The sequence below is a fragment of the Punica granatum genome, chromosome 2 (genome assembly GCF_007655135.1).
Source record: "Punica granatum isolate Tunisia-2019 chromosome 2, ASM765513v2, whole genome shotgun sequence".
NCBI classification, from domain to species: Eukaryota; Viridiplantae; Streptophyta; class Magnoliopsida; order Myrtales; family Lythraceae; genus Punica; species Punica granatum.
The window spans coordinates 35,483,688-35,503,934 of NC_045128.1; the positions used below are offsets into that span (position 1 = coordinate 35,483,688).

The 20,247-nt window shown below is 37.9% G+C and overlaps 3 protein-coding genes across 6 annotated transcripts; all 3 read right to left on the reverse strand.

Annotated features, from left to right (window-relative positions):
- Positions 1-4,885: 4,885 nt before the first annotated feature.
- On the reverse strand, positions 4,886-11,057 carry LOC116195306 (TMV resistance protein N-like). Of its 4 annotated transcripts, none has more exons than XR_004154623.1 (7): positions 10,265-11,057; positions 8,754-9,846; positions 8,273-8,560; positions 6,343-8,179; positions 5,986-6,203; positions 5,332-5,393; positions 4,886-5,252 (listed from the first exon to the last, which is right to left on the reverse strand). XR_004154623.1 is itself a non-coding variant. In XM_031524410.1 (5 exons), exons 1-4 carry the CDS (start codon positions 10,897-10,899, stop codon positions 6,371-6,373), a joined length of 3,825 nt encoding a protein of 1,274 aa, XP_031380270.1. In that variant the 5' UTR covers positions 10,900-11,056; the 3' UTR covers positions 5,794-6,200; positions 6,343-6,370. The 4 variants fall into 4 exon arrangements, 1 of the variants encoding a protein (XP_031380270.1); XR_004154622.1 differs by having other exon boundaries at positions 5,362-5,393; positions 5,986-6,200; positions 10,265-11,056; XR_004154621.1 differs by having other exon boundaries at positions 5,986-6,200; positions 10,265-11,056.
- LOC116193909 (protein scribble homolog) lies at positions 10,942-15,198 on the reverse strand. Its single transcript, XM_031522649.1, has 8 exons — positions 14,856-15,198; positions 14,337-14,388; positions 12,528-12,609; positions 12,438-12,440; positions 12,166-12,293; positions 11,385-11,671; positions 11,240-11,281; positions 10,942-11,129 (listed from the first exon to the last, which is right to left on the reverse strand). The coding sequence occupies exons 1-8, from the start codon at positions 15,196-15,198 to the stop codon at positions 10,942-10,944; spliced, it is 1,125 nt and encodes a 374-aa protein (XP_031378509.1).
- LOC116195311 (TMV resistance protein N-like) lies at positions 14,463-18,308 on the reverse strand. The gene is made up of 3 exons (XM_031524417.1): positions 17,437-18,308; positions 15,553-17,071; positions 14,463-15,455 (listed from the first exon to the last, which is right to left on the reverse strand). Exons 1-2 carry the CDS (start codon positions 17,646-17,648, stop codon positions 16,735-16,737), a joined length of 549 nt encoding a protein of 182 aa, XP_031380277.1. The 5' UTR covers positions 17,649-18,308; the 3' UTR covers positions 14,463-15,455; positions 15,553-16,734.
- Between the last annotated feature and the right edge of the window lie 1,939 nt (positions 18,309-20,247).

A 20,247-nucleotide genomic window follows, 5' to 3' on the forward strand; every position in this document is an offset into this window, starting at 1 on the left:
AACTTATTGGCTTAAGTTTTTGGGTTGCGGATGGACCCAAGTCCATGTAAGCCTGTGGATTTTTTCTAACAAGTGGTAACTTCTCTATTTTATTTTACAAAAACAAATGATATCACATTTAAACGAACAATAAGGACTATTTTCGACTTTTTAATCATATTCTATTAACAAGGTGGTACCTACAAAATCGGGACTTTTGCTTAAATATGGTATAAAATATAAGATAGAAAAAATAGCCCCATATAGCACAGTTTTTACCTTATTTTCACTTACTAGCACGTTTTTAAAAGTTGTCACAATCTAACACGACTCATCATTTTATTCTGGGATTTAGCACCGTTAAACTCCTTCTTCTTCCTCCTCCTTCACAACTCTGCTTCCACCGACTCTGCTTCACACGCCCTCCCTGCAAACTCCATTTGATCACGCGTCAATCACCATCACCAACAATATTCTCTTTTTCTTCTTCTTCTTCCTTCCTGCAAGTCCGAGACTTGCAATGAACGCCCACTCCTTGAACAGACCTGCAACAACCAACCTACTCTTCTTCCTCTTCTCCTTTTCCTCTGCAAGCTGACCCGCCTACTCTTGGCTGCTTCACGACTCCACTTTCACTGACTCTGCTTCACACGCCCTCCGTGCAAACTCCATCTGATCACGCGTCAATCACCATCACCAACAATCTTTTCTTTTTCTTCTTCTTCTTCCTCCCTGCAAGTCCAGGACCTGCAATGAACGCCTACTCCTTGAACAAACCTGTAATAACCAACCTACTCTTCTTCCTCTTCTCCTTTTCCTCTGCAAGCTAACCCACCTACTCTTGGCTACACTGCAACGTTACCGTAACCATCATTTGCTCCTCAGCTCTGATCACTCCATAAACCTCTCTCTCTCTTCTCGAGCAGGGGCATACAGAGAACAGACAGCGACGCCTATTCCCTGTCCTCACCACCATATCTCGGCTGCTCTCTCCCATCCTCAGTACCTTCACCATCACAGACAGACCACCCATGGCTTCCTGATCTTCCCGACAACTCTCGGCAGCTTCCAATGGCTATTGCTCCTGTTCCCTTCACGCCTCAAGCAACCAGCAATCGCTGTGACCATCTTCATCGTTATTTCTTGGCTTCAACGACATCTTCTTCCTTCTTGATCTCTTTGCTTCTAAGTTTAAGTCGTGAAGGAAGAGGAGGAGGAGGAAGAAGAAGAATGAGTTTAACGGTTTTTAGACGGAGTTTAACGGTGTGCTAGATCCGGGAATAAAATGGTAATTCGTATCAGATCGTGACAACTTTTAAAAACGTGCTAACAAGTGAAAATAAGGTAAAAATTGTGCTATATGGAACTATTTTCCCTATAAGATAGGATATGTTGATGAACGTAGATATAAGAAACTGTCTATCTATAGAAATATTATTAATATTATATATATATAGATATTGATATCAACTTCATCAGGAAGAGTTTTCACCGGTCCAGAGACAATGGGTTGTCTAAATGCCTTTTTTTCTTTCAATTTTATGCATATGATGAACTCATTTAACTTTACCTTTTACCTCATTTAATTTTATATATATTTTCATTGGAGAAATTTTTGTATATAGAGAGCATATAATATCAATGAGGTAATTAAATAGACTAATTTTCATTTGAATTTGGTTTTGTTATCCCATGTATATGATGCCATTTAAATTGAATTTTTTTTATGTAGATTAATTTCCCAACTAAAATTGACATAATTAATTAGAAATTATATCCTTATATGGACGTTTCTCAAGTACGTGTATTCATAAATAAAATTCACGGAATTAAGTAAAAAATACGTTATTACATAAGCATCTCCCAACTATATCTATATGCATATACTCATAGATGGATTTATGTATAAAAGTATCTATCAACCAAATACACTGTTAATATATCACATCAAACTAATATATATGAGAATTATATATCAAACAAAACTTTCTTAATATAACGACTGGTATATTTAAGATATTGTGTAAAATATATATATCGCCTATATTAATAGTAGAAAGCTCTATTTTAGTAGGAAACAATACATAGTGAAATTATATCGTTAAAAATTCTCAAAAATTAAAACATATAAGGTGTTGATGTGTCAGTAGGCACGAGAGAGCTTAGAATTCCGATGATGTGGCGGAGTGTTTTGATGAGATGATGTAGCGTGATACCGTCCCAAGAATTATAATATATATATATATAAAGAAATATCTATTTGAAAATGAAATTTTGTTGGTTTTTTAAGTTTTCAAAATTTTAAATTATTTTCAATTATAAAACTATCAACAAAATCTTCTGAAATTATAGATTAGATAATATTTTTTAGGGATTATATAAATTATATTTTCTTTTTAAAAAATCATGTTTGCTCATTGGAAAAGGAAAACAAATTAGATTATATCTCGTTTAGATTTTGTGTGGGCCTGGTCAGATCCCGGTTTCTAAATGGAATTTTCTAGCTTTCTTAAATTTTAATTTTTGTAATCATTTTTAATGAAAAATATTTTTTATATCTCATCATAAAATCCACTTTCTTGGTTTCTTTAATTTTTATAATCTATATCTATATAACAAGAATGTACTTGAAATAAATGAGAAGATTTTATTAAATATAGATATTATTTAATAATCTTGAATTTTTTAAAATAAAATGTAATATTTCATCACATAAATATTAACATCAAAATAAGTATATATTAGTATATATTCATACATAATATAATTATATCAATATATGATTACGAGTACAACCTTTAGTATATACTAAGAAAAAAGTATATATGAATTATATGTTTTTATAGATATATATTTTTAAAAATAGATTAGATAATATTTATAGATATATAATATAAATTATATTTTCTTTTCAAAACAAATCAGATTTGTTCGCCGAAAAAAGGAAAATAAATCAGGTTATATTTTATATAGATTATGTATGATAGTTATAAATAGGGATATCATATACATAAACATGAGCCTATTTAGCTCTCGAAGAATACATCTACAACTAGACGCAAGCTCTCGAAACGTATGTCTATTACTAGATGCAAGTCAGTAAATTAAATTTATGCTTTGATTTTTTTTCTCTAATTTTTATCGAAAATTTTTCATTTTTTTTTATTTTTCTCTAATTTTTTTCTTTTTTCTCTTTTTTTTTCAAGATTGGTGATGTGAGTTTTATGTCTCCAAAGTACTTCTACCCCTATATACAAGCTCTTAGAAAGTAAATTCGTCTACCATTAGTTAGGCCCGAGTGTGAAGTTTGAGGCTAGTTTGGTATTTGTCTCCCTTGCTCGAGCACGGAAGAGGATGTCCGGCTCGGGTCAGTTGTTAAAGGCGGGTGTTTAAGGCACGTGGCACGTGTTGGACCACACGTTGCCACGTGAGGGCGGGTGTTGAGATATGTTGTCCCACATCGAAAAATTGAGAAAGAAACCATAAGCTTATATGAGGCTTGAGTCCAGTAACCTATTAGCTTAAGCTTTTGGGTTGCAGATGGGCTCAAGTCCGTGTAGGCCTAAGTGGGTATTTTACAATTCTCAAAGGAATTTTTCTTTTCTCTTTTTTGTTATATATATATTTTTTTCAAGTTGGTGAAATTATCCCGTGCAACGTACGGGCTCCACGATTGGTGTATATATATGAAAGCAAGATTAAGTTAGGCTCGACCAGATAGCTTAGCTCTGCTTCCAAATGAAATTTTCTGAATTTTTTGAGTTTTTAATTAAATTATTTTTAAAATATTTCAAAATATATAAATGTAGATTTTGTGGGACCATTCATTATTTTCTCGATTTTATAGATATATGAATATTATCTATATATAAAACAAATTCGACAGACTGCTACATTCTGATCATGTGATAATTTGGTCCAATTTGTGGTCAATTAGGTTTAATTTGGCTTAAATCGTGTTTAATTGGACTAATTACAGACTTTGCTACCGGTAATTAGGCTATAATTCGGTTAATTAGTCGAAATTAGTGTGAAATTGAACTAGCGTACATTCTGTAATTTTTGGTAAATTGGCTTAAATGAGTCAATTTGATGATTTGTTACTTGATTAGATACAATTAGGGATAATTAGCTTCCCATTGCTTGAGAATGTATGTTCCTCAAGTAACTATTTTTGTGGTGTGCTTCAGTATATTTTCCATCGCTCAGGAAACTAGATAGAAGAGCAGAGTATGTTCCTCAAGTTTTTTTTTTTTTCTTGTATGCGTCAGTAAGTTTTCCATCGTTCAGAAAACTAGATAATAGAATGTGTTGGTATCGGGACTATCTATGGTGACTGCGTATCTTCCTTCATACCGCATTAATTGTTCGCTAGTAGCTACAATTAGAGATATGTACAAGAATTTTTGGCTTGCGGTTGTCAAATTTGGGGAAGGGAGGGGAGTGATGCCGTGATACTATCACTTATAACTAAACTAAGTCACGAGAAGCTTTGTCAAACAGTAATTTTCTCAAAGAACACCGCTGCCACACGCATGCTCACAAAAAAGTACGTCTATCACTAAATGCAAAAGTGAATTATTCAAGCGTTATGTCTCACATTCTTTTCTTTATGCGATTAAATTTATACATGCAGATGCTGTGTTTTGATTTATTTATTTTCCCCCTTCCATTCTTATGGGTTTATGAAAACCTTTTCATCTAAGGAACAAGCAAATGGCCAAAGATCAGAGAGTTCACTGTATCAGTTTAAAAATATATATACAAATATACATAGGACTTTACAACACTTGTATAATATATAATATAATAAGTTATTAAGAAAAATAGCATACGTTTTATCCGGTGCAACGTACGGACTCCACAACTAAAATAGATCAATCCACAACTAAAATAGATACCGATATTGATCGAGGACAAGAAAACAAACTTTGCAAGGCAGAGATCACATCACATTTTAACTCTGTGCACTGTAATCATCTTTTTTTTTTTTTGGTTCCCCCTTTTCTTTTCCTTTTATTTTTATTTAAAATCTGAGTGGAGGTTGCTATCCCATCTTGGCTTGAATCATCTATTTCCATTCAAAAAACAATAAAGAGATGAAACAAAAGAAGAGAAGAAGCTGTTCCAATGGACAGAAAACGCCAAACTAGGGGTAGTGTTTTTTCCATGTGGTACTGTCAACTTCTTGCTTTATAGGATTCCATTTGCTTTTCTTTTCCGAAAGAAAAAGTTGTGTCGTGCTTCTTTGATGCTTCATCTGTCTCTTTCCCCTGTACAAATGAACCCACCCGTCAGAGACGAATAAGGAACCCAGTATAAGAATAGAATCGAGCTGAGGAAGGAACTAACGAATTTCATTGAGATCTCATATAGACCCACCCGTCAAAGACGGATTACATAACAATCAATGCCTGCGAAAATTGTCATCAGCTAGTTAGCTTTTACGTGAACGAGTCATCCGTAATCAAGATCAATGACTAATATGACATAGCAAAGTACCCCGAAGGGGCAAGACCAAGCGGGTGAAAACAGCATAAATAGGCTCTTATTTTAGTTACTCCCTAATACAGCATCCGTATAAATGAAGGCATGGCATTGCAGAAAAATACCCCCCGTCATAAGATTTTTCCAAATTTAGAATATCGTAGCGATATCACAAATTTGAGTTAGTAAAGAGAAGACATACAGTAGGGCATTTTCATTTAACTGAAGTAATATCCCAGACTATGAGAAAATATGAGGCACCAACTGCTTTTTCTCGAGTTAGTTCTGTTAGCTTCACCGTTCAGCTTTTTTAATTGCACGAAAGAATTAGATGTTCCACGATAGCCCTTTTCTTTTCTATTTTATGAGTTAAAGAGCATGTTATCTGTGATTGAACGCTTAAATAAAATGTACGTCGAATGGAAACAACACAGAGTAATCCAAACAACATACGTGCAGGTTAAGAGGAACAGATAAGGCTGAAACCAAAAAAGTACAAGAAAGCATGTCGAGCTCTACTTGACAAGATAGCATATCTGAAGGTGACATGGCTTCTGCGGACAGCCAGAACGGCAAGTCCAACAGGGCCAGGAAGAACGGCATTCTGTGATTTGTAATGTCCAAAACTTCCCATTCTTAGGCAATCTCTTTCACCAATCATCTGACAAAATGTGAATCTAGTCGGTAATGCATGGCAGCATCTGCATTAAAAACTGTCTCCTCTTCACCCATCCCTGCTAAGAGCATTTTTAACCAAAAGTTAGCTCTTCTGCCTACTCATTCAAATACAAAACATATACAGATATCAAGCCATGAGGAACTGGAGATAAATCAGAAAAACTTGCCCACGTAATTCAAACAGAAATGAAAACCTACCTTTCGTCAAGTGACTGATCTTTCTCATTCAACATGTTACTGTTACATTTGGAAGACCCGGAATGTTCTGAACCCATGGACAGTCGGAAATATTCAATGTTCTCAGGGAATTCAGTTCCTCCAGGCCCGGAATCTCCAGAAGATTTTCACAACCTTGCATTTCCAGCGCTCTTAACCTCTGCAGGTTCGATAAATTAGGCAACCTTCTAATCGCTTTACATCCAGCGAGGTTCAGCAACTCCAAGGACTCCAATTCCTCGAGCTCTGAAAGATCGTGAAGCTTCTTGCACTGTGCGAGATATAAAAGTCTCACATTCGATAGTTTCGGCAGCTTTTCCAAGGACGAGGAGCATGGCATGTACAGACTTTCTAGACCATGTAAACTCTCGAGGCCTGGAACTTCTACGAGGTTCTGGCAGTATGAAGCGTGCAGTGAGGGCAACTTCCTCAAATTCGACAAATCAGGAAGTCTCTCGATTGATTCACATTTTGATATTATCAAAAATCTCAGAGACTCTAGCTTCTCGAGCCCATCGAGATTAGCCAACATAGTGCAGCTAATTATCTCCAGTTTTTCCAAGAATAATAAATCTCCAAGGCCTGGAACTTCCTTTAGCTCGGAACACTCGCATAGCCTTAGTTCCGATAATTTCTTCAAATTTGAAAGATCTGGCAGTGTCTGAAAGGAGTAACAGTCCGATACGTTCAGCTTATAGAGTCCTGCGGGAAGCACAGGGAGGCAGACAACTTCAATGCAATCCTGAACAGAGAGTTCTTTCAGTTGAGAAAGAGCACCGATCTCTTCTGGTAAGGTGCTAATGCGTAACTTTGAGATTACCAACTTCTCCAACTTGAATAGTTTCCCTATCTCTGGAGGAACTTGCTCGAGTTTATAACATTTCGAGAAACAAAGTTCCCTTAAGTTAGTGAGACGAGAGAGGTTTGGGAAGGAAACCATTGATTTACAGGTAACCCGCAGACATATTAAGCTATCTGGAAGCTCTGGAAGAGTCTGCAGCCTCTTACATCCTGTTAAATCAAGACTCTGGAGATGGGAAAGCCCGCCAATGCTTGTTGGAAGGCTATCAACTTGTGTGTGGTCTAATGTCAAGAGTTTCAAAGATGACAGTCTCTGAAGCTCTTCGGGAATGCTCCCTTTCAATTCCTTACACTTGGAGGCGTTTATTTTTTCAAGATTATCCAGCATCCAAAGAGTGACAGGAAACTCCTCCACAAGACTACCATCAATGTTAAGCACTTCCAAATTGCTTAAGTTTCCAACAGAAGTGGGCAATCTTCGAACTTTAGTACCTGACAAGTTTAGCTCAGTCAATGAACTCATATGGCCAATGGAGTCTGGAAGTTCTCCTAATGATTTGCAGTTCTTCAAAGACAGGTGCCTCAGTTCCACCAAGGACCCAATCGAGTCCGGAAGTTTGCTTATACTAGCAGAATCCAATACAAGGTCCACAAGAGAAGTCAAGCGACCAATCGAATCAGGAAGCTCAGTCAGGTCCTTGCACTCTCTGCCACATAGAATTTCAAGCTTTCTCATAGGTCCTGAGATGGGTATTTCTTGAATTCCACTTCCATCAATGAGAAGCTCAGTTAATGCTTTCATAGAACTCAACTGTGCAGGCAGCTTCTTGAGTTTGAAGCATTTCCTCAGGTTTAAGAAAACCAGATGCTGGAGATGTCCAATTGATGGGTCAACCGCAACCAAACTTCTGCAGTCTTCGAGAATTAACCGCTCCAACACTAAAAAGGATGAGAAATCAGGAGACTGCTGTAGATTTCGGCAACCCGTGAGATCTAGAACTTTCAACTTGACTGACATCTGATGAAACAACAGCGGACAAAGAGAATCATGCATTATATTCAGCTGCATTAAATAAGAAAAAGCTATACAGAAATCACGATGGCATAAAACCTTAATTGAGATCCAACCGCTCCAATCCTCTCTTATGCTGCTATATGATAGATCAACAATAACTAGATTCTTTAGATGTAAATTTGCTGGCTGAACTGCAGAGCTTCTTGTGCGCCAACATGGCCATCTTAACTTTGACAGCAGACGGCGAAAATCTCCAGCAAGGTTGGCAGAATGCAGTTGAAGGAACCTCAGATTTGATAAGTTCGTGAACTCTTCATTTCCGAAGCAGTAGTCTACCAACTCAATCCCGAAATTCAGACGAATGCCTTTGACATTTGCTGATCCCTGCATAATAATTAACTAGAATTAGGATGTGAGTTTGACTGGAACTGCATCCCAACGAAGAATGGTTCAATTTCAAATCAGAAGACCTTAAAAGGAAAGCGATGGCCTCAGCTTAAACAAGTAGATCTCAACTAAAAAACTTTTTAACTTCAAAACAGAAGCTGAACAAGGAGCATAAGCGCAGACTGATTACCTCTTGTCTCTCAAGCACATCCACTGCTTCTTCAGTACGCCACAATCTACTTCGCTTCCCTGGCTCATTGTAGTTTTCTTGACGAACGATTTCTCTCCCGAGGTCTCTGAGTTGATCATGCATCCATAGCTCGTGGTCATCTCCTATTTTAATGAGAGACATTAGACAAAGGACTTCAATCCCTTCAGTGGGGAAAAATTCACAATCTTTCCACATGTGAACTGCGATCCGCACATCAATTCCAATTAAAAGACAAGCAACATCGAGGAATATTTGTTTCTGCTCATGATCTAATGCTTCATAGCTTATCTTCAACTTTTCTTGGACTTCAGTATGAGGTATTCTTTTCAACTTCTTTAACGTGTCTTCCCACACAGCCATGCTTTTTCCAGCGAGAAAGGAGCCTATGACCTCAAGGGCTAAAGGTAGTCCACCAGTTGTCTCCATGACATTATACGATATATCAACAAATTCAGTTGAGGGCAAGTCATTTCTGAATGCATGCTTGCAGAAAAGTAAAAAAGCTTGACGAGGCTGCAGTTCTCTGACTTCATAAGCTGCACCCACTTGAGGAAGGACGTCCCTGTTTCTAGTTGTTACAATGATTCTGCTTCCGGGACCAAACCAATCAAGTTCTGCTGCAAGTGCATTCAGTTGATTCCTCCTATCAACATCATCGAGAAGAATGAGAACTTTCTTGTCACGTAACCTGTGTTTCAGCTCATAGGTTCCTTCATCGACACTAGTTAATTCCTGTCTCTCACACCTTAAGATCATAGAGATCAATAGGCTTTGCAGATATTCGAGACCCTTGTGTTGAAGTGCTGTTTCTCGGATATCTTTGAGGAAGCTGCAACTGTCGAAACGATCCAACAGCTGATTATAGATGACCTTGGCGATGGTTGTCTTACCAATGCCACCCATGCCATGTATCCCGATGATACGCACATCACCAGCATCAACCTCTAGCAGTCTTGTAATTGCTTCCACATGATCGTCAATTCCAACTATGCTATCAGACACCACAAGATAAGCTTTTTTCAATTCTTTCAAGACCTTCGCAACCACTAACTTTACTAGTTTTCCCTGGTGTCTGCAAAACAGGATCAACTCTATCATTATCTTCAAAAATGACAAAGGCAAATGGTGAGAAATGCCGGAAGCATTTGTGTTACTACAAAGTGCAATATCTAATATTTTTCGGAACCAATTAGAGGTTCACATATGCATAAGCTGTCTACCATAATTTTTAACTCGAATCAACCATCTGTAATCATGCTGTTTAACTTAACTAAACCGGCTACTCCGTGAAATATAATTATCGTTTTCTAGATAACTACATATTTGGTGAAAACTACACTGAAACCTAAATTTTTCAATGAGCACTATGATACTCGACCATGTATAACCAGACGATAACGACCAACAACTAACAATCAATCCCAACCCAAAAAAACAACTAACATTGGGCCTCCTTTATAACCGGGAAAAAAACAAAAAAAAAGCATTACCCATTGGCGGTGTTCTTCAACTCCCAACCCTTTAAGGCTCCAATATGAGCGAGAGCATCCCTCCAGTGCTGAACGACTAACGGACCATACTTCCTCACATGCTGCGAGAACGATTTCTCATAGGTCCCAGTTTGGTGCCGGACTTCGTTCGGGGTGACGTCATAGAAAACCGGCATCACCAATTGCTTCCTTGTGGTCCGGCACTCCACCATAAAAGCCAGCTCCTTGAGGCACCATTTGCTCGAGGCGTAGTCCTTGGAGAATATCGGTATCGAGATCTTCGACTTCCTGATGCCCTCAAGAAGCTCGGGCCCGATCTCTTCCCCAACCCGGAGCTCCTCGTCATCCCTGAACACGCGGACGCCAGCATCTTTAAGGCTGTTATAGAGGAAATCAGTGAAACCCTTGCGGGTGTCTGTTCCCCTGAAGCTCAGGAACACCTCGTAATCGAACCCTTTCGGATCGACAATGGGACTCGTCCCTCGCGGCGTGGCACCGATCGCAGCAGATTCTGGGTCCTCCTCATTGATCCTAAGCCTAAGGGTTCTGCTTGAAGAGAAAACAGGGAAGAGGAGAACTAAAGCTGCTGTGGAGAGAAGGGCAAAGCAGGTCCACCAGAAGACATTATCGTACATTGCCGTGCCTGGAGCTCCGACAGAAAGCTTGGAATAGGAGTGTCAATGGGGATTGAAGCTCTCCTTCCGTTCTTTCTCCGGTCCGGGGAAGAAGAAGGAGATGGAAAGATTCACCTTCAAGTCGACTTTTATGGGGCCCCACATTGCCATTAATTGAACGGCTGGCCCAATAATATTTTGGGCCCTAAACTTGTTATTGCTTTTCAATTTAACCCTGAACCAATTTCCATCTGCAAGGAGAAAGAACTTTAAGGTTAAACAACAAAATAAGTAATGCGGAGACTAAGGCTAGAAAGAAAAAGTTTAGAACAAAATCAAAGAGACACCAACGGTTAATTACGCAATTCTTCAAGCCCCTCAAGTTTGCACAACTTCTCGCAGCCTTGAAGATATAAATGTTCCAATAGCTTAAGGCAAGATAAATTTAGGCAACCGTTTGATGGACGTGCCGCCGGAGAATTTTATGCTTTCTTACTTGTGCATACTGTCAAGATCTTGGATCACAATAGTCTGTCTGCTGTCTAAGGTATCTATATACCGCAGATGCTTTGAATTCAATAAGTCCAGCAGTCTTTCAACAATGCAAGATCTAACACGCAGCCCCCTTAGAGATTCAAGCCTTTCGAGACCACGGAGATTGGTTAAAGGGCAGCCCCGTGTATCCAGAACTTTCATGGATACAAGATTCCCAAGGCCTTCAATTTCCCTGAGCATGGGGATGTCACTTACGTGCAATTTCAACTTCTTCTTCAAGTTTGAAACATTTGGCAACCTCCCAAGTGAATAAGAGGAGTAAACTTTTTAGCAAGCATAGACTTGGGGGAAGCATGGGAAGGCATACGAGTTCTCTGCACTGAGAAATGTCAATCTCTTTCAGCCTAGTAAAAATACCCATCGCTTCCAGTAAACTGCTGATGTTTACCGACTTCAAAACCAATGTCTCCAACTCACAAAGCTTGGCCAGGCATTCTTCCTTGATCTTGACAAATGCAATTCTTTTTAAGTGAATCAAGTCCACGAGATTCGGGAACATCAGCATTGAAGAGCCTCTAAGCTACAAGGAAGCATAGGTGTGCTCTCCAGTCTCTAACTCGGGGCAATTTTAGGATCATCAACATTGAGTAATACCAAATTATTAAGATTTTCCATAGTATCAGGCAATCGTTTGATCCCAGTGTTTGACAAGCTGAGCTCAACCAATTGACTCCGGAATTCTTTTGAGAAATGCACAATAATTGGCCATTAGAATTTCAAGCTTCTTCATACCTGTTGAGATAGCTAGTACTTCTATATGAGTACGATCGATGAGAAGCTAGGTCAGTTTTGTCAAAGAACCCAACTGCTCTGGCCACTACTCCCTGAGTTGCCAACAGCTCCTCATGCTTAAGGTCAGGCTATCGAGAATTCCTAAAGATAGGTCGACTGAAACCAGATTGATACAATATTCTAGAATCAATCTCCCTAAGGTTGGAAATGCGGAAAACTCAGGAGTCCTCAGTTGTTGGCATCCTGTAAGAATTAAGAACTTTTAGCTTCACCATCTGAAAGACACAAAAGCGACAAACAGTGAGTCAAGTTTTGAGTGGGCCATACACGACAGAACCGACAGAGTGCATAATTGTTCAGGCCTTGATTGAGCTCCAAGCATTCCAGTCTTCACAGACGCTGCTCTGAGATAAATCAAGAACAACCAAATTCTCCAGATGTATACTGGCAGACAGAGACATGTTCCAGTCATACCAACTCAAACCATTTTAGCTTCAGTAGAAGATGTTGAAAGTTTTCATAAAGTCTAGCCTCAGCTAGTTGCAAAGTCCTCAGCTTTGACAAATTTTAAACAGTTCGTCCATAAGGCAATCATCACCGTTGATGACAGGGTGGCCTTCTAGGCAGATCAACTTCAACTTCCGATGTTCCCTACTCTGGAAAAGGCACAAAATCAACCATACCACTTATTATCTCACAAAATGTGCTAAGACGATAAAGTAGGGCAACTTTGAAACTTCATCACGACATTTGTTTGGTTGAATTAATTAAAGGGGTGGAATCTTTTTCTTGCGACCCAGTTATTTCGTGAGAATATTTCTCTTCTTCTGCAGAAGTTTACAACACATGATCATTAAAGAAAGGTATCTGTCTCGTCTCAGCTGATTGTAGCTGAAAGAGGAAGACGGAAAGAGAGAAGAACATCCATTGAAAGGAAGATTAGTATGCACCGGTCTTCCATGGATGGCTTGGTTCTCACTCCTCTACAAAATTTAGGACTCCGAAGGAAACATATTTTGCAAAGCAGAGACCACATGGGAACTGTGTATCTCTATGCTTTATATTATTTTTTCTTTGTTAAATCTGTCGAGAATTGGTACCCTCTATTGACTCAAAAACTCTTTACCGTGTGGTACTGTCAACTTCTTGCTTTTTAGGATTCCATTTGGTTACTTTTTCGAGAGAAAAAGAAAGAGTTGTGTCATGCTTGCTTGATAAAGACAGATTGAAACCCAATATAAGAACAGAATCAAGGTTGGAACAAAGGAAGTTGGTTTAGAAACTGATGTAGACACGTTAAAGAGGAAGTGCGTGACAATACCCGCGAAAATTGATCAGGGAGCTTTTTACTTGAAATTTCATACGTAGACTAACATAACACAGGGAAGTACACTGAGTGGGATAAAAAAGCATAAATCAACTCCTATTTTTTGCTACTCTCCCAGTGCAGCATCCTTGTTAATGAAGTCATCGCAGAAAATTACCCCCTGTCGGAGGATATGTCGAAATTTAGAGTATCATAACAATATCACATATCTGAAAATTTAAAGAAAGGACATTGCATAGGGCATTTTCATTTAACTGACGTAACATCCCAAGATACAAGAAAAATATGAGGCACCAACTGTTTTTTCTTGAGTTGGCTCTGTGAGCTTCACCGTTTGGCTCTTCAAATAGTAGGAAAAAACGAGAGCCTTTCCTTTTCTATTTTATGAGTTAGGATATTTTATCCGTAATTGAACAAATAACATTATGTACATGGAACGAAAAGTACACAGAATAATCCAAACAACATATGGGAAGGATAAAGAGGAACAGAAGAAAAAGCTGAAACAAAGAGGTACGAGGAAGCCTGTCGAGTTCTACTCCACAGGATAGCATATCTGAAGGTGACATGGCTTCTGCATGCAGCCCCCAACAGCCAGTCCAACAATGCAGAAGGATGGCATTCTGGGATTTGCAATGTCCAAAACTTCCCATTTTTTCAAGTATCTTCTTTTAGTTTTCTCTCGCTAAGTTGCAGCGTCCGCCTTATAGTTTGAGCGAAATTCCAAATTCTTACACCATCTATTTCACCAATCATTTGAAAATGAGAATCTAGTCGGTAATGCATGGCAGCATCCACATTAAAACTCTCCTCTTCACCCCTCCCTGCTAAGAGCACTTTTTACCATACAGCCTTAATTCCGATAATTTCTCTAAATTTGAAAGATCTGCCGGTGTCTGAAAGGAGTAACAGTCTGAAACATTCAGCTTATACAGTCCAACTGGAAGCACAGGAAGGCAAAGAACTTCAATGCAATCCTGAATAGAAAGTTCTTTGAGTTGAGAAAGGGTAGACCTCTTGTGGTAATGTGCTAACGCATATCATTACCAACTTTGATAGGTTCCCAATCTCAGGAGGAACTTGCTCGTGTTTATAACATTTTGAGAAACAAAGTTCCTTTAAATTAGTGAGACGAGGGAAAAAGGAAACCATTGATTTACAGATAATCTGCAGAGAAATTAGAGTACACGGAAGCTCTGGGAGAGTCTGGAGCCTCTGGCATCCCGTTAAATCGAGACTCTGTAGATGGGAAAGCCTGCTAATGCTTATTGGAAGGCTATCGAGTTGTGTGTGGTTTAATGTCAAGAGCTTCAACAATGACAGCCTCTGAAGTTCGTCGGAATGATCCCTTTCAATTCCTTACACTTGGATGCGTTTGTTAATTTAAGCTTCTCCAGCATCCAAAGAGTAACAGGGAACTGCTCCACAAGACTACTATCAATGTTAAGAATTTCCAAACTGCTCAAGTTTCCAACAGAATCGGGCAAACTTCGAATTGTCATATTCGATAAGTTCAGCTCAGTCAATGAACTTAAAGGGCCGTTGGAGTCTGAAAGTTCTGCTAATGACCCAATCGAATCTGGAAGTTTGGTTATACTACTGCAATCCAACACGAGATCTTCAAGAGGAGTAAAGCAGCTGGTCGAATCAGGAAGCTGAGTCAAGTTCTTGCACCCTCTGCCAAAGAGAGTTTCAAGCTTTCTCATGGCGGTTGATCAAATCGGTAAGCTCGATCAACACTCTCATGGAACTCAACTGTGCTGGTAGCTTCTTGAGTTCCAAGCATTTCCTCAGGTTTAAGGGAAATCAGATGCTTGAGTTGTCCAATTGATGGGTCAACCGCAACCAAACTTCTGCAGTCTTCGAGAATCAATTGCTCTTAACACTGGAAAAACAGAGAAATCCGGAGTTTGTCGTAGATCTCGGCAACCCGTGAGTCAAGCAATTTCAACTTCACTGACATCTGCGAAGCAAGAAGAAGAAAAGAGAGAAAATTATGCATAATATTCAGCTAGCATTAGATAAGGAAAAGCCACAAGAGAAATCATGGCGCAGGAAACCTTAGTCGAGATCGAAGCCGCTCCAATCCTCTCTTATGCTGCGCTATGAATTCGCTGGCTGAACTTTGGAGCTTCTTATCAACCAACTTAGCCATCTCAACTTTGACAGGATACGGTGAAAATCACTGGCAAGATTGGCAGAATACAACTGAAGGAACCTCAGATCTGATGAGTTTATGAACTCTTGATTTCCGAAGCAGTAATTGACCAATTTAATCCCCAAAGTCAAACAAACGGCTTCGACATGCGTTGAACCCAGTATTACAATTAGCAATAATTAGGCTGTGAGTTTGGCTGGAAGTGCATCTCAGTGAAGAATAGGATTTGATTTCAAATCAGAAGACCTCAAAAAAAGGTGATGGTCCTAACTTCAAAACAGAAGCTGAATAAGGAGCATAATAAGCACAAACTCATCTTTTTACCACTTGCCTATAAAGTACAACACTTGCTTCTTCAGTGTGCCATAAACTGCTTCGCTTCCCCCGCTAGTTGTAGGTTTCTTGACAAACGATCTCTCCCAAGGTCTCTGAACTGATCATGCATCCATAGCTCATGGGTTATCTCCTGTTTTAAAGAGAGACATTAGACAAAGGACTTCCGGTCCAACATCTGGGAAGAACTCACAATCTTCCCATATGGGAACTTCGATCCTTACATTGCTTCCAATGAAAAGACAAGCAATGTTGAGGAATATTTGTTTCTGATCATAATCTAATGCTTATAGATGATCTTCAATTTTGCTTGGACTTCCGTATGAGGTACACTTTTCAACTTCTTTAAAGTGTCTTCCCACACTACCATGCATTTTCCAGCTAGAAAAGAACCTATGACCTCGAGTGCTAAAGGTAGTCCACCAGTTGTCTCCACGATATTGTACGATATATCAACAAAGTCAGTCGGGGGCAAGTCATTTCTAAAGGCATGCTTGCAGAAAAGAAGAAAACCTTGATGAGGCTGCAGTTCTCTGACTTCATAAGCCGCAACCACTTGAGATGTGCTCAGAACATCTCCGTTTCTAGTTGTTACAATAATTCTGCTTCCCGGAACAAACCAATCAAGTTCCGCTGCAAGTGCATTTAGTTGATTCCTCCTATCAATGTCATCGAGAAGAATAAGGACTTTCCTCGTACGTAACCTGTGTTTCAGCTCATAAGTTCCTTCGTCGATACTAGTTAAGTCCTGTCACTCACAACTTAAGATCTTAGAGATCAGTAGGCTTTGCAAATATTCAAGACCCTTGTGCTGAAGTGCTGTTTCTCGGATATCTTTGAGGAAGCTACAACTGTCAAAGTGATCCAACAGCTGATTATAGACGACCTTGGCGATGGTTGTCTTACCAACACCAGCCACGCCATGTATCCCAACAATTCGTACATCGCTGGCATCAACCTCTAGCAATCTCGTAATTGATTCTACATGATCGTCTATTCCAACTATGCTATCAGGCACAACAAGATAAGCTTTCTTCAATTCTTTCAAGACCCTGACAACCACTAATTTCACTAGTTCCCCTTGGTGTCTGCAGCACAAGATCAACTCCATCATTGTAGTTCAAAAATGACAAAGATAAATGTTAACAAATGCTGAAGCAATTGCATTACTACGAATGGCAATAGCTAATAAATTTGGACAAAGTAAAGAAACACATTTGCATAAACTGTAATACCGTATAGAAAGCTTGAATCAACCATCCAAGATTATGCTTTTCAACTTAACTAAAGCCTAGTCTGCGTGAAATACAATTATTGTTTTCTAGATAACTACATACTTTAGTCCAATGTTTTTCAATAAGCACACGATACTCAAGCATGTATAACCAGACATTAACGACCACCAACTAACAGTCAATCCCAATCTGAAATAAGAGCAAACAAATGGCATTACCCATTGGCGATGTTCTTCAACTCCCAACCTTTTAAGGCTCCAATCTCAACGAGAGCGTCCCTCCACTGCTGAACGACTAGCGGATCATACTTCCTCGCATGCTGCGAGAACGATCTTTTATAGGTCCCTGCTTGGTGACGGACTTCATTCGGGGTGACGTCATAGAATACTGGCATCACCAATTGCTCTCTTGCTCTCCGACACTCCGCCATAAAAGCCAGCTCCTTGAGGCACCTTTTGCTCGAAGCGTAATCCTTGGAGAATATCGGAATCGAGATCTTCAAATTCCTGATGCCTTCAAGAAGCTCGGGTCCGATCTCTTCCCCACCCGGAGCTCCTCGTCATCCCTGAACACGTGGACCCCAGCATCTTTATGGCTGCTATAGAGGAAATCGGTGAACCCCTTGCGAGTGTCTGATCCCCTGAAGCTCAGGAACACCTCGTAATCGAACCCCTGCGGATCGACGCCGGGATCCGTCCCTCTCGGCGTGGGACCGCCGGCAGCAGGTTCTGGGCCCTCCCTATTCCTAACCCTAAGGGTTGTGCTTGAAGGGAAAACAGGGAAGAAGATAGCAGAGAGGAGAACTGACGCAGCTGTGAAGAGAAGGGCAAAGAAGGCCCACCAGAAGACATTATCGTACATTGCCGTGCCCGGAGCTCTAACAGAAGAAAGCTTGGAGCAGGATTTTCAATGGGGATCGAAGCTTTTCTTCCGTTCTTTCTCCGGTCTGGGGAAGAAGAAGGAGATGGAAAGCTTCTCCACCTTCGACATCGCCATTTTTAAAGTTCGAAGAAGCAAATCACAGAGACGGAGAGAGAAAGAGATGAAGACAGTGTAGACTTTAAAGTTTGAGCAGGAAAAAATAAATAAATAAATAAATAAATAAAGATGTTACAGTCACGTTGAACCGCTGGGCTAATAATATTTTGGGCACTAAACTTGTTATTAATCTTCAGTTTAATCCAAAACCTTTTCCCAAAACTTACCTATACCAGCAAGATTCTCAGGACAAACTTTCCAATATTATATCTATTAGATTTGGGTGATTGAAATGAAATTCATTTTTAAATTCAAGAGAGGATGTGTCATTTCTTGAGAAATTTTAGCATTGAAGATTGGTTGTGATGCCAAAAAAATTTACAAGAAAGTCAGGTTGAAGTCTCAATGGAGCATTTGTTAAATAATGAAAACTTTTAAGGTGTAGTGCAAGTGCAGCTTTTTTTTCTTCTTTTTTTTTTCTACTGTCGACAAGTGCACCTATTAAAACCATTATTTATAGTGCCTGATTAAAGGCATTACTAATATTCGAGACTTGATGGTAGATAAAGAAAACGCCACGTGCTCGAAGGGCCTGACACGTTAATACATGACAAGTGTCATATACGCACAAATTCAATATTCTACTATATAAAAATTCTAATGGCTATCTGATTAAATCAATAATATCTAAACTAATCTAATTTCAAGTAATTATCATCTGCAGAGAATTAATAAATGGAACGTTCGATATGATATTATACTCTTAAGGGTTTACATCATATCATTATCATCATGGGACGAATTGATAAAAGCCTTAATTCAAAACTTGAGGGCTACAAGAAAAAGGAGGAAAATATCAAAACGCTCAAATTCTTAATGAAAATTTCTCGGATTTTTTAATTTTTTCAATTGTCAAATCATTAATAAATTAATAAATTTAAAATATCTTTAGTTATGACACCTTTTAAGATATATTTATCTTTTTCGGTTACAAGATTTTTATCTTTTTCAATTACAAGATAAAGATATTTTAGATATTATAGATAGATAGATAGATATATCAATAGATATTATATAATTAAAAAAAACAAATCAAATTATATTTTTCATGAATTATGTATATGCAAAGTGAGTTGCTCAATTGTTGTTATTATTATTACTATTATTCTTGTTGTTGGTGTTGTTGTTGGTTGTTGTTAGTCTATATGCACACACATATATAGTAAATATATTTATATATGTATATATGAATTTATATATATATACACTCTATACATTTATAAATATATATATGTTCTACAGCGGAGCTGTAGTGAGCATGATTAGATGACCTAAGGATCAGTCGATTTCTTAATAAAATTTTCTTGAATTTTTGAATTTTTTATTTTTATATCAATCTTTTATTAAAAATGGTTTTTTTATTCTTTAAAAGATATGGTATGATAAAATCCAATTTTCTCTTTTTTTGAGTTTTTAAGTTTTTATAATAACTTTTACAAAAACTATATTTCAAAAAAATAATGACCCCTTTTTGACAAAATCAGAGTAAAATAGAATATTTTTCTAATTTTTACATAAGATATTGTTGATTACAAAATATTTGATATAAAAATAGTAAATTTATTAATTTAAAAATAAAATGAATATTTTTTATAAGATATCGATATAATGGATTACCGAATACTTTCGAAATATTTTAGAAGATTTAATCATCTTATAATATATTTGATATTTGATAATATTGAATTTTTTGTTTAAGATAAAAATTTAATATCTAATCATATAAATATAACTATCAAAATAAGTACATATTAATATATGATTATTTATAATAAAAATATATTCATATATATTTCTTTAATATATAGTTGTGCCATTATCTCTATATAAGTTAACTTTTGAATTTTTAAAATTGAATGAATATTTTTATTAGAATATATATAAGGGGTTTTTATCCCATATATCCCATTGGTTTACATTTTCTTTAATTCTGTTATATGCTTTAAAAATTATCAAAAATATTCCATGGTTTACATTTTTTTTTCAAATCT

What these genes read in the sequence shown, in the direction of transcription:
- LOC116193909 (XM_031522649.1), bottom strand. Translation starts at nt 15,198, where the DNA reads ATGAGAAAGCTTGAAACTCTCTTTGGCAGAGGGTGCAAGAACTTGACT. An exon ending in ATTAACAAACGCATCCAAGT is followed by an intron (nt 14,389 to 14,855) that starts GTAAGGAATTGA and finishes TACTCCTTTCAG; the next exon opens with ACACCGGCAGATCTTTCAAA. An exon ending in AGTACTAGCTATCTCAACAG is followed by an intron (nt 11,672 to 12,165) that starts GTATGAAGAAGC and finishes TTCACTTGGGAG; the next exon opens with GTTGCCAAATGTTTCAAACT.
- LOC116195306 (XM_031524410.1), bottom strand. Translation starts at nt 10,899, where the DNA reads ATGTACGATAATGTCTTCTGGTGGACCTGCTTTGCCCTTCTCTCCACA. An exon ending in ATGTGCTTGAGAGACAAGAG is followed by an intron (nt 8,561 to 8,753) that starts GTAATCAGTCTG and finishes ATTATTATGCAG; the next exon opens with GGATCAGCAAATGTCAAAGG. An exon ending in GCGGTTGGATCTCAATTAAG is followed by an intron (nt 8,180 to 8,272) that starts GTTTTATGCCAT and finishes TTGTTTCATCAG; the next exon opens with ATGTCAGTCAAGTTGAAAGT.
- LOC116195311 (XM_031524417.1), bottom strand. Translation starts at nt 17,648, where the DNA reads ATGGCGGAGTGTCGGAGAGCAAGAGAGCAATTGGTGATGCCAGTATTC. An exon ending in TTGAAGAACATCGCCAATGG is followed by an intron (nt 17,072 to 17,436) that starts GTAATGCCATTT and finishes CTTGTGCTGCAG; the next exon opens with ACACCAAGGGGAACTAGTGA.